The 17,269-nt window shown below is 37.0% G+C and overlaps 1 protein-coding gene across 1 annotated transcript in view; it reads left to right on the top strand.

Moving 5' to 3' along the window:
* Positions 1-17,269, top strand: part of LOC107659181 (synapse differentiation-inducing gene protein 1-like) — a 28,020-nt gene that overhangs the window by 6,406 nt on the left and 4,345 nt on the right. Inside the window, exons 2-3 of the mRNA XM_016448029.1 lie at positions 2,789-3,372; positions 15,234-15,371. Of these exons, the coding sequence (XP_016303515.1) occupies positions 2,908-3,372; positions 15,234-15,371 (603 nt within the window). The 5' untranslated portion in view covers positions 2,789-2,907. The remainder of the gene's footprint in view (positions 1-2,788; positions 3,373-15,233; positions 15,372-17,269) is intronic.

Raw genomic sequence — 17,269 nt, forward strand, 5'->3', positions numbered from 1 at the left:
ACTTTAGGCTATAGCAAATTATTTCTCGGACCCCCTATCACTTTAAGAACCGCTGGTCTACAGTGGAGGACCATTATTCTGTTGCGGGATACTGCGGAAGAACTGAAGAAGGCACGGTTTGATCTTCGGCTGACCAATCAGCAGAAAGGGGCGTTTAATTCCCACCCACGTGTAGAAATCAAATATTCAAGCTGTTTATTCATTTTTCCACCCATGAACGAAAAATGAAAATTTAAGCTGAATTTTCGTTTTTCGTTTTTTGGAAAAAAAAAAAAAAACGAAAAAGGAGCAGTTTTCTCATTTTTCTACTTTCAATATTAAATAAAAAAATGAATGATCGAATGATACACGGATTTAATCTGACTGGCTGATTTTAAACCGCTTGCCAGAGTAAGGGCACAATTTTTTTTAATCAGTCCACCAAGAAACCAAGTCTGTTTACAATGCCAGATTGATGCAATGATTAATCAATGATTAGTGACATAAAATCTTTTGAAATATACACAGGGTTTAGACACTTAATAGATTTCTGCAAGCAGAAAGTTTCCTGTAAAAATGGGTGATTAATTAATTGTAATTGCTAATAATGTGTTGATTCATCAGTCCATTTCAGCTCAAATGTGTTTCATAATCATGTGATCAGATGGTGGAAACACTGCCTCATTTTGAATATAGTCATAGGAAGCTAGAATGTACCACAGCTCACACGCTGCATGTCATGACACAAACATGCACTAAAATATGAAAAAAAAAGAAAACCATCTAGTTTGTACATTGCTGTAGCTCAGACAGTATGGTACTATGGGTTTGATTCCTGGGGAATGCATGGTAAATATTCCATGGTACACATTCAATGCATCGTAAGTTATTTTAGATAAAAGCATCTGCCATATGCTTAAATGGAAATGACTGATAATGGACTCAATGCACAACAACTGCCTTCATATTTCTGCTAAAATCTCAGTGCTACATAAGTTTAGTAATTTTTGTTTCATAGCAAACTGCTGTAGCATACTGTGGATTTTGTCATATTTCTAATAACTAATTACATTACATTACATATGTTATTAACTATAACATTTTATTGACAGTCAGGGCCAGATTTATGCATAGGCATTCTAGACACGTGCCTATGTTTGCCCAAACACAATGAAGAGATATATAATATTTTTGTTATACTATGGGCTATCTACAACAGTAAAAGAACCATCACCCCAGAAGACATTGAGCAAATAAATATAACAAACAATAGGGTAAAAAATGACAAACTATTTCCATGTCTTCCACCTTTTTTATGTAAGCTACGGAAATCACGCTTTCTTTCTCCCAGTCTCTCTCACACGCACTCTCTCCCTCTCTCTCTTTCGCTCTCTTTCTCTCTAATAACCGCATTAGACTGCATTAATAACTGCATTAGCCTGCATATCAATAGCTCAAGCCTCCGTTATTAGCTCTAAAATTACATTTTGGAATTTGCAACGGAAGGTTTGGGATGAGGTGCGTAAAAAATTAGTTCAACACATGAGATTTCAGGACGGAAACATGTCATGATTGAAACAAATCATCTGAACAATGTCTTGATGTGTGGTTGTGACTCCAGGCCGTTAAAATTATTAGAGAAATAATGCAGTCCCGAAGTGGTTATTATGTGGCCACGTCGCCGCGCCTATTAATGTTTCTCAGTTCTCAAACAAATTAAGAACTATTCGATTTTTATTGACTGAACGCAAGTGCTTATTGCGATAGAAAACACTGTAACGGTTTCCACTGATTAAGAAATATTTTTGTTTGCTTGGGTGGTAATATTAGGCCTAACATAATAATAGGGAAGGGGGCCCAAAAATTTGTTTTGCCTATGTCACGAAAAGAGGTAAATCCGGCCCTGTGACAGTCAAATATAAAGCATTAAAAAAAATTGACAATGGATGTTTTCTGAGATGTCTGAAATAATTTAGTACTTTCAATAAGAGAGAAATCTACTCAAATTGTATACTATTGCCTCAGTGTTTTCTGTACAGTCATTCACAAGACTGACGTCCCATTATTACTTTTTCATGCCAGTCTATTATTGTAAAATAAATAACGTCAGGCACAATAGACCATCAAATGAAATTAACATAAAAAAACGAAAAGACATAAAATGACAAATAAAATCTACACGGTGTATCAGACATGCCATTTAGACAAAGGTCTGCCTATGCAGGACTAACTACATATTTCCCCTTCAATTCAATTCTGGATGGCCAGTTAGGCATTTAAGATGGGTCATTGGCTGTGTTTGGGTTTGCCTTTGTAACAAAGATGTCTACTTTACCTTCATGGTATATGAACTCTCAGGCAAGCCATTCAGCAGGGTTATCAGTGAGTGTCATGGGGCAGCAGAATGAAGTTAACTGAAATCTGCCTGTCTGATAACCATATTTTATCAGCTGAGCAGGGAGGAATGGGACATGATGGTTTTTGAATGCGAATGAAACCGCGGGAAACCAGAGAGAAAACCACTCTCTCCCCAGACTGACATGTATAGTCACTCACTACTCTTTTGCAAAGCCCCTCAATCTGCATTATTTATGTCACAGTCCCTAATAAGAGTCTTCGCAGATCAACTGTAGCTTAAGCCACTCTTTGTGCCACAGACATCGTGTTAACAGCATGGCTGCCTTCCCATTGCCCAGCACCTGTCTGTCCTGGCAGTTCGGTCTTATTAAACTTTCCTATGCATGTGCTCAATAGTCCATGTTTTTGCCTCGCGCTCCCTCACTTCTCTCTCCTCTCACTCCTCCTACAGCTCACGGCCTATTGAACACATTAGCACCTGTCACATCAGTCCAGCCAAGGTCATCGCTCCTTCCCTTCATTCTCCATCCGACTGTTAAACACCAAGTCCCGGCGCTCTGCTCTTCTACAATGGAGAGCCTAAGTGAGCTTCAGAACCCTCTTCTGGATAAGAACAGCAAACACATGGTGATGGCCGACTACGGCTATGGAGGCGACTTCCACAGCAACCAGTATCAGGAGAACATTATAAACTACTTTGTGACTGGTGGAGGAGGTGGCGGTGAAGGTGGGGTTGCGGTCACGGGAGGAAATGGCAAGGCTAAAGCCCAGCTACTGGACGCCACCTCGCTTCATTTGGCAGTGGAGGCCTTTTACAAGCCTAACTTCATCCTTTACAAGGACGATGTGAGCGGCAAGGGCAAGGATTACAAAAATGAGTGCTGCGAGACCACCTTCATGGAGAAGAAAGACAAGGATGTAGCGGTGGAGACCCCCAGTACGGAGGACCCGCAGGCGAAACTGCTGGACGAAAACGAGGTGAAAATCCAGACGGTGTCTTACGAGGTGGAGGAAGAGGAATATGTGGATTACGAGGTAAGGTTTCTTTGAAGATGCTGAGCCGAACTTGTGTTGTTTTGTACGGCTGGATTAATTCCTCAGGTCCTTGACAGGTGGCCTTAAAGCATCGCAGCTCAATTCTCCCAGGGAACACCGGCTTCTAGTTATAGCCTGCTCTACAATATAAGCCCGTATTTGGAAAGGCTTCACATTTCAAAAGCCTGTCCTCCAAAGGTTTAATTTTATATTTGAGTTTTGAAATTGCTTTAGAACATCACTTTATGCTCTAGCAACATCTGCTGGCTCTATTGGATCATGTGTGACGACTACCACTTCAATTTCTCAGCAGATAGGCAAGAGTTAATGAGAGGGGTTGGGCAATGTTCAGTGCTGCTGATGGGATGTAATGGTGCTGGATGGGGGTCCGTCACCCTTGAAGCTCAGTGAGAGGAATATGTATTCAGGTCATGTCCAGGATTCAGGGCCTTTTGGAGTCTCACAATGGATGTAGTTCCATGCTGAGCAGCTCCGGCGCTCATTGCAGTTGTCTGATGATATTAAAGACATTCTCTGCATGTGGGGATCGGGACCTCGGCGGCCCATATGGTGTGGTATATCTTCATGATATGCTGCGTGTTTTACAGTACATTACAAAACATGCAAACAAATTAACCCCTAAAATTTAAAGGTTCAGTGTGTAATATTTAGGAGGACCTATTGACAGAAATGCAATATAATATACACAACTATGTTTTCAGAGGTGCATAATGAACTGTTCTGTTTTTATTACCTTAGAATGAGCAATTTCTATCTACATACACGACGGGTCCCCTTACATGGAAGATGCTATTTTGCGCCGCCATGTTTCTACAGTAGCCCTAAAAGGACAAACTGCTCTACAGAGCCCATTTCGTCACTATGTTGTTTTTGCGAATAAAATACTGACACATTGATGAACAAAAGTAACAATAATGTTCGCAATAACATATCGGTTATACTTCCTTAGTTTACCTTTGTTGAGAAACCTCATTACTTGACTGGCTACTCTCTGATTTCTCAAAGACGACATCTTTGTCCTGTGTCAGCCACCGTAGCTTTTCTGTGTGCAGTTCGCAACCTCACTGCTAGATGCTGCTAAAATGTACACACTGCACCTTTAAGCAATAAAAAAATAAGCATATAATGTGAACAGAACCACAATGAACAACTAAAATTATTAGTTTTTAAATGTTACAAGTCAATTTAGGCATTCACTTGTAGCAATTGTGATGTTTAATTTTAATGTCATTTATCAGTTATCGTCCTTAAAATTAAAATAAATATTGGCCAGCATCAGACAGTATTTTAATATTGGTGTATCTGTATTTTTATTATATGGTGAGTGACATTTCTCATCACAGCTTTCCAATGATCACAGCATGTGGCATAGTAGGTAATTTAAAGATAACTAGGGATGCACATTATTAAATTATTAACTATTTTAAGGGAATATAAATATAACAATAGAAGGTGTGCAATTAATGAATGAATAAATAAATTATTCATTTATATAGCGCTTTATTGTGTATTGTTGTATACCCAGAGCGCTTTACAATCATGTGGGGGGTCTCTCCTCAACCACCACCAGTGTGCAGCATCCACTTGGATGATGCGACGGCAGCCACAGGACAACGGCGCCAGTGCGCTCACCACACACCAGCTACAGGTGGAGAGGAGAGAAAGTCATAGAGCCAATCAAGTGGTTGGGGATTATTAGGAGGCCATGATTGACAAGGGCCAGGGGGGCAATTTGGCCAGGACACCGGGGTTACACCCCTACTCTTTACGAGAATTGCCATGGGATTTTTAATGACCACAGAGAGTCAGGACCTCGGTTTAACATCTCATCCGAAAGACGTATTAAATATCCAGTATCGGCCAATACCAGTCAATTTTTCACAATGTTTACTGCAAAATTATACAGATTTTCCCAAAAATCAGCACAGATGTGAATGAAAATAAACAAGTCACCAGATTCCATCTGGGGCTGAGTTATGTCAAATAAAAGTCATTACAGTGAGCAAGTGTGAGATCAGAACGATTCATCTGAATGGCTAATGATTCATCAGGTTCACACAGTGTCTTTACATCTCATAATAGGATATTCATGAGCATCCTTTGAGAGATAATTCTACAGTGCATTAGTAATATCCCTGTGACATTGAGGCTTGTGTTTCTTCATTTGTATTCTATAGCTTTAAGATCCCTCTGTTCTTCCTCTGTGGCAATGATAAAGTGAACTCGGGAGTTTGCCTCTAGAGACACCTCTGTTGTTCCCATTCTTGTTCTTTATTCTGAGTGTTGTGAAATATATCTTGTGTGTAACAGAAAAGTGTGAACTGTGCCTTAGTTGTCCTCACTCTTGGAAAGCGCACACACATCTGTCAGAGCTTCTTGTTTGAGGAGGGACTGACAGCAGATCTCATTTGGACGATTTCTTCTAGTGGAAAAGAGCCACTAATGGTCCTAGTGTTTTTGTTTAGAAGTAACAGGATGTTATGAAATTGGTATTTTATCTTCTTAAACCACAATTTGATGCCTTTAAAGCCAATTTAGTTCCTTCTCCTCAGATTTAATTATCCCTTAGAAAGAATGCACTGAGGACAAATTATCCAGTAAGTATTTAATAAGAAATTGTCACATCACCTTGAATAGGGAAGTGTCGAAATGGCTAAATTGTAATTTTTTAAAAGATTCTCATCAGTGCATATTAACTTAAGAATCCTCAATGAGCCTCCTTTAAATGAAAAGATGATGATGATTATGTTGATGGATGGTTCATGCTCATTATCCCTGTTGTTTTTGATAAGCTGAACTTAAATGGTGTAGGAATCTTTATATAGGCTATATGCAATCTTTTACAAATCTCAAAATTAATATCCATTTTTCATACTGTGCATTATAATGTTAGGATGCCAAAATTAACTTTTTATATGTAAATGTAGGAACCATGTATAATCTGTACTGTCTGTAGTTTTAAACAAAAGGTGTTTCACCACTACAGACTGTTATAATAGTGTTATTTTTACTTAGGAAAAAACAATATAGAATTTTATCCACCATTTACATATTATTGGCCTTAATATGAAAATAATGATCAGCTTATCAGTGTCGGGCAAAATTTTAATATTGGTGTATCCATAGTTATATTAATTGCATAAACTACTGAGCGACATGCTGTGACCAACAGAAAGCTGTGATGAGAAATGTCATTCAACATATAATAGAAATACAGATAGACGGATATTAAAATTCTGTCTGATATTAGGCAATGATTATTTTAATTTTACTAACGATGACTGATCGAATGATGAAAACTAAAACTAAAACCATATGCAGATATGCATCTCGTATATGGTCCGCTGCTCAATATACAGCATTAAATTAAGATAAATAAAGTTTGGTTCTACACCAGAAACACAAATATATTTAATGCTTTCAAGAATATCCCATAATATAATTAGAGGTACAATTAGCATCAAGCTACACTTGAAAATGTATGTAATTATTAATGTATTTGTTTAAAAGTCACTTTAAACCATCATCGAGTGCTTGTAATAACTTCTGATTGTGATCTATAGTTGATTTTGATTATAATAGGCAGACTCTTTGTATGTCATCAACATCCTTTCTTGTTTTAAAAATACCATGAGCTGCATACAAAACACATACAGAAAATCAATCATGTCTATTTGTTTCACTCGATTTTTTAAAACGATCAAAAACGGTCAAAAAGTGTAAATCCCATGTTGTCAGTCAAGTTGTCATTTAAAATCCGAACATCATTGGTAATGTTATTGTTTTAGTGATTATGCACAGAAAACTACGGGTCACGGACACTACGTCCATGTTTTTATACAGTCTATGGTTGAAAGTCCTCTACTTCGGTGTTTTTACGCTCGTGCTCAATAGAGTCTTCTGAGCTTTTAGCGCCACCGCGTCGACCTTTTGGGTAACAGCAGTTGCTCTGGCCACGTGATGTAATGCTCAAATCTTATTGGACGGCCCGTGTTTTCGCTTTGAGAAACTGAAAAGATTCGTCGGACTGGTTCGAAAAAAAGCACTCGCATTTTCGGTAGATTTTATTGGACGGCCCGTGTTTTCGCTTTGCGAAACTGAAAAGATTCGTCGGACTGGTTCGAAAAAAAAAAAAAACATCCGCATTTTCAGTGCACGAATGTTCGCGGTCTATGTGGATGCATCCATAGGAATCTGTTGTTTTTATTTCAGCGCGTCATTGCATCTGATATTCATTTTGCTTTTTCGCGCTCAGTGTGGAAAGGCCTTAAGAGTGCACATGCGTCTTTGATGCAGCATACAGCGGTGTTGTGCATTGTTGATGGGAAAAGTATTTTCAAATGCATTCAAAATTCTGAATAATTTGTAATAAATAATTGTTCTCTGTATTTTGAAGTGCCCACGATAACAATATCGTGCATGTTCATTATTGTGATATATCGCATTACCGAATACCGGCTCATGTCTATGTTGGATGACAGTAAAACTAATCTAAATGTAAACGGGGGAAAATGGGCATTAAAAAATTAAAATGTCCGACTAAAAAAAAAAAAAAAACTTGGATATCAGTCCATAACCGATATAGTATGAGCCTTACTGTGAAAATACCTTGTAACCTATCATAACCTATCATTAAGTATATGTTTTTAATATGATCAGTTATAGATGCCCTAAAGCTGGTTTGCTAATGATCTAACAGCTGGAGTCCCTTTGATGTTTGGCAATCTGTAGCACTGAACTTTCCAGTCAATAATATCATTAGTTTCTTTTGCCATCCATTTGATAACATCTGCCTTCGCACACCATCTGTGTTACTGTGCCGTCAAATTAATAATTGTCTTTCAGTTGTTTGTGCAGTCATTATACTTGGGTAAAGTTTTCAGAGTATGTGCATGTGTCCAATTGGTCAAACTTTGTTAAAATGAGAGGAAACAGCTGATAAAACATCCAAAAAACAGTTTCTCTCTTAAATTTTATTCCTTGTAGAAAACTCTTCTGAGGGTTGTTTACCACCAAGAGCCATAGAGACACGTTTCTGTCGCAGTTGTGGAGATGTCTGAATTTCATTTATTAGGCATAGAAAACTTTTGCTCTGTTGATTGACTGTGAAAAAGCAGAAAAGGCTGCATTGGGTTTTCTGTGTACAGTTGTATACTGTCAAACGGTCTTAATTTCTCTCTTTCCGCCTTGCAAACAAACTCTCACAAGTGGAAATGTGGCCTCACAAATATGTCCTTTCTCACAGAAAGAAAGACGAATAAGTTCTTCAACCTCTAATCATATTCCACTGAAGCTTTGATGCAACTGCAGTTTCCAGAGTGCTGTATGCCAGTCTCAAGATGAATTTCAGGGCCATGTCAAAACATCAGCTGCTTATGTGGTTTTATATAAAGCTCCTAAAAGACATGCGATAAAGCAGCCTTCAGGGAGCAAGCTAAAATCAAAAGGCTAAAATTTCTTTGCAAATATAATTTTGAAAACATCATAATGTGAATATAAGTTTGAGATTTTCAGATTTAGCTTGGTATCAGTTTAAAAAAATGTGAAAAGCATCATTAATCATCATTAAAATCAGATTTCCACAGTATCAGAACCAAGCACAACCATTACATTAGCTATGTTTCCATCCAAAGTTACAAATTAAACTTATGTGCAAAATTGGAATATTACATAAAATTTGCGAATAAAGCATAGTTTCAATCCAGAGAGTTGAAGAGAACAAAATCGTCACTTCCTGATTAACTTGTGCTAAATATCATGAAGAAAAATTTAATTTGCTGCAGTATAGGAGAAGGCACTGCATATCATATTTTTTGTATACAATAAATTACGAGCTTCAGAGCGCGTAGACGAAACGCGGTCATGTTATCTTATTTTCGGGGCCTGCTGTTTAGGAACACAGTTCTGGGAGTTAATTATTTTAGCACTTTTACGAGACTTTGCTTAAGCATTTTAGAATGACAAAACTAGCTTTTCAGATGCTGTCAAATGAGATTGGTCTGTTGGTTGGTCCAGTTTTATGCTGTCCCATCACAAAGTCACGTCTTTTTGATGCACATTAAGGAATTTATTCGGTAAAAGTGTTTCCATCGTAGTTTATGCACATGTTTTCTTACCGGATAAGAAATTTATCCTTCTTAGTTGAGCGCATACGTTTTTTTGTGCATTTTTAGAATTTATGCACATCTTGGCGTTTCCATCCAGCGTTTTTTATGCGATATCCCAAAATGCGCATGAAAATAGGTGGATGGAAACACAGCTATTAAACGACTAATGGTGTTTCTCTTACACTCCTCTGTAGTCTAAATGAAAAGCTCTGGCACCAGGCAATTAATTAGTATTTAAATTATTAAGACCCAAAGAACTCTGTCAACACTAACCCATTCTTAATCTCATTACTGCTACATTGTGGGCGAGAGGGTACGCTGAGTTCCCAGGTGATCAAAGGCTATTTACACAGACTGAAGATAAATGAGCTTGCTGTGTATTCCACAGAAAATTAATTTATCATAACTGTTGATGGATAGTTTAGCAAGAGTAAACATTGCAAAATGTATTACTTTACTAATGTATCTCAGTTACGAGGTTGCAAATATCAATTACAAGAGTTTATCCCAGGCTTCTGTATCGAGCCCAAGTACCCATAAATTACTACTACAGCCTTGAGCTTTTTAAAATAATTTTCTTTAAGCCTCTATCAACAAGCATTTGCCATCAAACATCAGTTAAATCAGTGGATCCTGGAAGAGAAAATTAATGCATTTGGAAATATGGTTTGGAAAATATATGGCACATAATTATTATTCTTTTCTACGCATGTCAGCCTGATTATTTGCTCAGAGATTGAGAATCCCACTGTGGTCCTTGAACACAGGTCATGCCATATGTAAGTGTGGTGGGGTCTATAAATCAGCCGGGCTTATTAACAGCTCATTAAGTCAGTATTTTTTATTTGTCTGGTGTGCGCTAGACGTTAATCAAACCCCCTGATGAATTATATCCTCATGACTTGCTGCTGAAATGCTGCCAGCACCTGGCATGACACAACTTAACTACTCTCTACCACGAGCCAACTGCTTATAATCTCTGGACAGTCCCATAAAAAATGTATGCGGCTGTTTTCAACGACGCTTTGACACCTGCCGGGACAATGACCTCCCGACGACATCGCTGATGCAGTTACTTGCCCCTTTGTTGGGATATAATTGCCTCGGAGAGCTTTTCACCTGACAGCTCTTTTATTCCATGGCCCACCTCTTCCCGCTCCCTCCCCCAACACCTTTCCATCAGTTTACCGGTTGCTGTTTAGATCACCTCATTCACTTTCCATCCTCAACATCAATTTATATTTGTGCGGCTCTCCCTACAGACTGCTCGAAGTCAGACAGATGTGAAGGGAGACTGCACCAAAGGAAGAATTCATAAATTCTATGCTTGTGCAGTTCGGAATAAAACTGCACGAGTTGCATTTTGCTTTATGAAAGGGCAAAGACCAAGCCTGAACTAATTTCAGTTTAGTCTCATGGCGAAAAGTCTGGTCCTCATTGCACCTTATTGTGGCCAAGAACAATCTATTTGGACAGAAGTCTGCCTGAATTCAGAAAACAAAACAGAATGTTCAGTTTTGTTCATGGATATCCAGTTCATTTGAAACCTCAAACAAAAATCTGATGCCATTAGCCTTGCAAACTTTGGCAAATACAAGAGTTCTTTATCAAAAGTGCTCATTATTTAAACCTGCTAGCTTCTGAACACAACTTCAGCGGACTTATTAAAAAAATGATTGGACATCACTCCGACATAATGGCCAAAAACAACAATTATCTATGTCCAAGCGCTTTGGAATAAGAATGGATACAGATGTTGCTGATGCTATGACAGTAAAAGGAATACTAAATGGTATCGCAAATGTAGAGGTTTTCTTTAGTTATAGTGCCCCCTAGCATTGGAAAATAACCGGTTTATATATTTAAAATGATTTGCAGAATTGTCAAACTTTTTGTCATGAGGGTTTTTACATGATATGAATCAAATTAAAAACATTATATGTCTATGGAAATTTAATAAAAATAAACACACTACCGTTCAAATGTTTGGGGGCAGAAAGATTTTATTTTGAAAGAAATTACAACTTTTCATCAAGGATGCATTCAATTCAATTAATTTATTACATTATAAAAGAGTTCCATTTCAAATAAATGCTTTTCTGTTGAACTGAAAACTGGAGTAATGGCTGTTGGAAAATTTAGCTTTGCCATCACAGAAATAAATAAAATTTTTAATAAATTAAAATAGAAACAGTTACTTTAAAATGTTATAATATTTCAAAATATTACATTTTTTTGTTTGTTTGTTTGTTTTTGGTGAGCATAAGGGACTTTTGAAAACATTCTTAAAAATCTTACCAACCCCAAACATCTGAACAGTATAAAAGAATAACCCATACAAAAACAATAGGTTTCCTGCACCTTTGGCGTATAGACCTCAACACACACCCAGCAAATCAGATCAAAAGTGTGGATTTCAGTCAGAGCTTGCCATTTTTGTGTGCAATATGCATCAGATGGTCAGTGATCAGGCTATGGGAGGTCTGCGGGCATGCCATCTGAGGATAATTTCAGTTTGACATGAAACAATATTACTCCTATTACATTGCAATGAAAACGTGTCGGACGGAGTAACTGGAATTTGGATAGATTTGATTAAGCAGCTAATTACAAATGTGTATGGATTCAATTTCCTCTGCGCCAAAGGAGGGCACTCATCCAGAGCCCTCACACATGACACACACATAATAAGTTTGAAAGCGTTGACATCGATCACCTTGAAAACGAGATGAAGTTCTATTAGCTGAGCACTGGATCGCAAAAGAACAGAAAAGACAGAAACGGGGAGAAGGACAGGGCTCATCGTGCTCATGCTGGGGGCGGCATTTTGGTAACATAAATTACACGCTTTCCTTCCTGTGCCTCCTGCCACCCTGAAAGGATAAAACGATCCATTAATCTGTCATTACCTGTCAGGAAACTGGCAGGCAGTGACAGCATCTGCCGTCAACCCCCGCCCACCCTCTTTCAGGAGAGGCACCTGAGAGGTAGAAGGTGGGCTTATCGGGGGCCAAGCTGTGGGACTCTGGCTCTGGGGCTTAACCATTTGACACTGCTGCCAGATTACTCACATTCAGGTTAGATCACTAATAACATAATGCACAAATTTCATGCCTTTCAGCTGAAAGCAGAGATGATCAGATTGTTTTTGGCTTATCTGTTTTTATTCCATTTTTTGGATAGTTCAATGCATTAGGCATTTAAATCCATGCAGGAAAAAATTGTTGAAAAAATGTCAGGCACTGTCAGTTTGAATTTTTTAAGCGTATACAGATAAACAAGCTAAAAAAAAGCGTGTTGTCGTTTGATTTATCTGGTCATACACACTTCTGTACGGTTATCAAGTGTATAGACTTCCAATTAGTGCATGGGTTATCAGAACTCACACCACGTTTGCCTGGCATAACTTTCTATAATATGTCACCAATAGTAAGATAGCATAGTTAAAACTAAAAACCCCAATTCAAACACACCTAAACCACACCTAATGACTTCTGTTTCAAATTCTGAACTTTCGATTCATCAAAGAATCCTGAAAAAAAGTGTTTCACAGTTTCTGCAAAATTAAGCAGCACAAGAGTTTTCAACTTCGATAATAATGGTAAGAAGAAGAAATGTTTCTTAAGAACTAAATCAGCATTTTAGAATCATTTCTGAAGGATCTTGTGACAGAAGACTGGCTGATTACAATTCAGCTTTGACATAACAGGAAAAAAAATTACATTTCAAAATATATTAAAATAGCTATTCTAAACTATTTTACTATATTATTAATCAAATAAATGCAGCATTGGTGAGCATAAGAGATTTAAAAAATTTTTTTTTTAATTACCTGACCTACCATAAACTACGAACTGCAGTATATAGCCAATATATACACGATATCAATTAATACTAATAAAAAAAAAAATAATAATATTCCCTAGTTAACACTAGTTATTGTACCAATATACTTTGCATCCCTATAGTCACTATCATTTGTTTATTGCTGCAGAGATGATCTACAGTTTCAGAAAAGTATGCCACATCCTCCAAAACCTAGCACTAATAATAATATTCCCTAGTTAACACTAGTTATTGTACCAATATACTTTGCATCCCTATAGTCACTATCATGTTTATTGCTGCAGAGATGATCTACAGTTTCAGAAAAGTATGCCACATCCTCCAAAACCTAGCACTCAAAACCAACCCACAACAAAAGGAGTTGCACTGTGCAAATTGCTTTCAGCACTGATTTTGTGGGTGCGTTTGCAGAGTTACGTGATAATGCCACTATTTTGCAAAGTGAATCAGGTGCTAAAACTATGCATATAAACGATGCTATCAATTGGCGTAGTTCATTCGCAAGTTCACCCGCATTGTTTCACTTTAAAGAACTAAACTGCTCGTCCACAGAACACAGCAGACTGACTAACAAATGCCCAATTAAATATTTATATCCTCTTATGTAACGTCAAGGTTTGGTTATAAGCAATGAGAAAAAGTGTAGGTGTGACGATTCGTTATATGGACTGATATTTGTCAGATATCTTTAGTATGAATGACAAGGAAATGTCAGTTTCCTCAGTTTCTGAAACCAAAACACAAAACAGTATTTTGGCTTTTGCCAAGAGATGTACCAGACTATATAGCAGAAAACATGACAATATCCATGTGCACAAGCCACTTCACCCCCTCCTTACGGAGAAATCCAATCTAACATCTCATGTTATTTTATAGAGAGGTAGGCCTATTATTTTCACAGATAAAACCCCAGTGACAGAGCTATCCTTCACCACTGATGATTGCAGCTTATTGCTGTGAATCAGTACAGAAATATTTTCCTAAGAGCTTTCCTCTTGGCACACTCTTCACGAGGCTGTGGTATTTTTAGTTACTCAAGTGAATCACTAGAATCAAAGGAGAGAACTGGCAAACAATGAAAACTTCACAAAATGCTATGGAAATGCTGCACAGATTCAATGCAAGCTTTGTAAACAACGTGTAGGTTAATGTTGATTATCACAGAATTTTTTTTGTGATAATTTGTGATAATTAAATAAAAAGAAAGGACAAAGAAAAATGAAAAAAAAAAAAAAATGAAATCTGGGCCAGCAAAGTACTAAGGGGTTTCAGATGTGTTCAAAATGTGAAGACAATTTTATATATATTTTTTTAATATATATTTTATTTTTTCATAATTTTTAGTACACTAGGCCTCAAAGGTTTAGGGTCAGTAAGTTTTTTTTTAAAGAAATATATGTTTTTACTTGGTGAAATTAATGACTTTTACATTTTTACAAAAAATTATATTTATAATAAATGCTGTTCTTTTAAACTTTGTATTCAAAGAAAAAAACACTGTTTCCAGAAAAAAGTAATGTAGACGTACAACTGTTTTTTATCATTTATAATAATAATATGTTTCCTGAGCAGTAAATCAGCATATTAGAATAATTTCTGAAGGATCATTTGACACTGAAGACTGGAGTAATGGCTGCTGACAATTCAACTTTTCCTTCACAGGAATAAATATATTAAAAAGAAAACAGCTATTTAAAATTGTAATAATATTTCACAGTATTACTGTTTTTAGTGTATTTTTGATTTCTTGGAGATCATTTTTGTTCAAAAACATTAAAAGACCTTACTCCACATTTCCAACAATCCTGTAATCCAGACTATAAATGCATCACTGCATCAAAAAAGTGACCAAATTGAAATAATTTGTATCTTCTCTCTCGTTTATAGACAGATTGCTCCAGCGACAGTGAGAGCGAGGACAACTTCATCGTCATCCCTCCTCGTGATCACCTGGGCCTCGCTATCTTCTCCATGCTCTGTTGCTTTTGGCCTCTGGGCATTGCTGCTTTCTACTTTTCTCAGGGGGTAAGTGCAGAGCCCACCAACCAAATCCACAGCCTAACCATTAAGCCTGCTAAGAATCTGCTATAACACAAGAGACAGACTAGATGAATTCAACACTTTTTCACCTGTGTTGAATTCACTTTTTCACCCTGCAAACAAGCCTGTAGTCTCATGAGATAAAGAGTTTGTGATCCCTTTCTGCTCCTTCTAATAATACAGAACAGGTGCCTCATTATAATACCCATCATACGAACAAACAGCTCTCCTTTGTGTGACTGTTAAATTATCATGCACTTCTCTAATATAAACAGTGTAAACATGAATCCACAGATCAGATTGGTGTGACGAGCATAGGCCATGTTTTCAGCTCCATTTTCACATTCAAAGCAATAGATATTCTATTTTTCTACTTTGTAATGAGCCTTTTTATACTTAGCTATGGTTTAGTCTGTGGTAGACACGGCCAGAGTGAATTGTTTTGTCAGGAGCTAAGTGAATTATCCCAGAGTAATTATAATGATGGTGGTGTTGTTCAGTGAAGGTTCTCCAGAATGCAACTTCAGTGTGTGTGTGTGTGTGTGTGTGTGTGTGTGTGTGTGTGAGGAGGATGGAAATGAGATCTGCTGAAAATGTGAATGTTTTTGTCCTGTCTCCTGGCTGGGAATATTCCTCCGAGAACATACTGAACGGATTTTCTCACCTTCCCCGCGGCACAGGGTTGAATGTTCATGAGGAATGTCGCCAACCATTTGCCTCCAACTCCTCCTTCCTCTCAGCATCTACCTCGGTCTCACTCCTACATACTGAGAAAGTGACTTTGTCTTCATTTTCTAACTAATTAAGCACTTGGAATTGTATAGGACTTTGAAGATGTTGATATAAATATCAGTATTAGTTCTACAAAAGGCCATTACACATACAGTAGCTGTAGAATGTAGGGCAATGTAGAAATTATCTGGATAGTTTTCAGTTTTTTGGTTATATTCGATCACAAACTTTATTTATAATCTTAAATGGTGGTGATTTGAAAAGGTAAAATGATCCATCATTCTGTTAGAACTTTATCAAAATTTTAATTAAATTTAGAAGCACCAATATAACAACTGCATAGAAATCAAAGTGATAGATAGATAGATAGATAGATAGATAGATAGATAGAAGCATCAATTTATTAATTAATTGAAACTGACAGTTTAAGTAATTAATTTTAATGTAATAGGGCTGCACGATTATGACAAAAATCATAATTTCCGATTATTCCCTTGAAATTGTAATTGCGATTATTCATTACGATTATCACAATTTAAACAAGCTGAAAACACTAACTGAAACACTTTTATTGCTTTTCTATAGTACTAAGCCTCAAATGTCATATATACATTGGTTTGGTTTCTTCTTTAAATAAAATAAAAAAATTATTTGTATTATGTTATATTAAAATTAAAATTAAAACCATGGAAAAACTCTTACGATTAGTGGTCGACCGATATATCGCCAAGGCCGATAAAAGTTTTTCTGCTTGGCCTATGCGTTCGAGCCGGGACTTTTATTTTGACGGCGCTGAGAGCGGCAGCGCTTGAGTACACGGTGCTCACATTCTCCCTCTTGTTCGCCGTCATCGTTAACAGTTTTGTCTAATACGGATAGAAGTCTGTCTAATAAACCGATAGAACTGTTAAACAAAGGAATTAAAATGTATACAAAAAGTATTAAGCTACGCTTTATGCATTTGCCCACTGCCATATTAATGTCATTTTCACTGCGTGCTGTATGTAAAATGAGTGTTACCTTGGCTTTATTTGAAAAAATATGATTCCCAATGCACACAAATTTCCCAGAACACTGAGTGCTGTTGGTTACAGTGTTTACTTCCTTTTTAATTATATTTTTATTAAATATTTATTTGTGAAAAATACTTT

The sequence above is a fragment of the Sinocyclocheilus anshuiensis genome, unplaced genomic scaffold, assembly GCF_001515605.1.
Source record: "Sinocyclocheilus anshuiensis isolate Anshui unplaced genomic scaffold, SAMN03320099.WGS_v1.1 scaffold423, whole genome shotgun sequence".
NCBI classification, from domain to species: Eukaryota; Metazoa; Chordata; class Actinopteri; order Cypriniformes; family Cyprinidae; genus Sinocyclocheilus; species Sinocyclocheilus anshuiensis.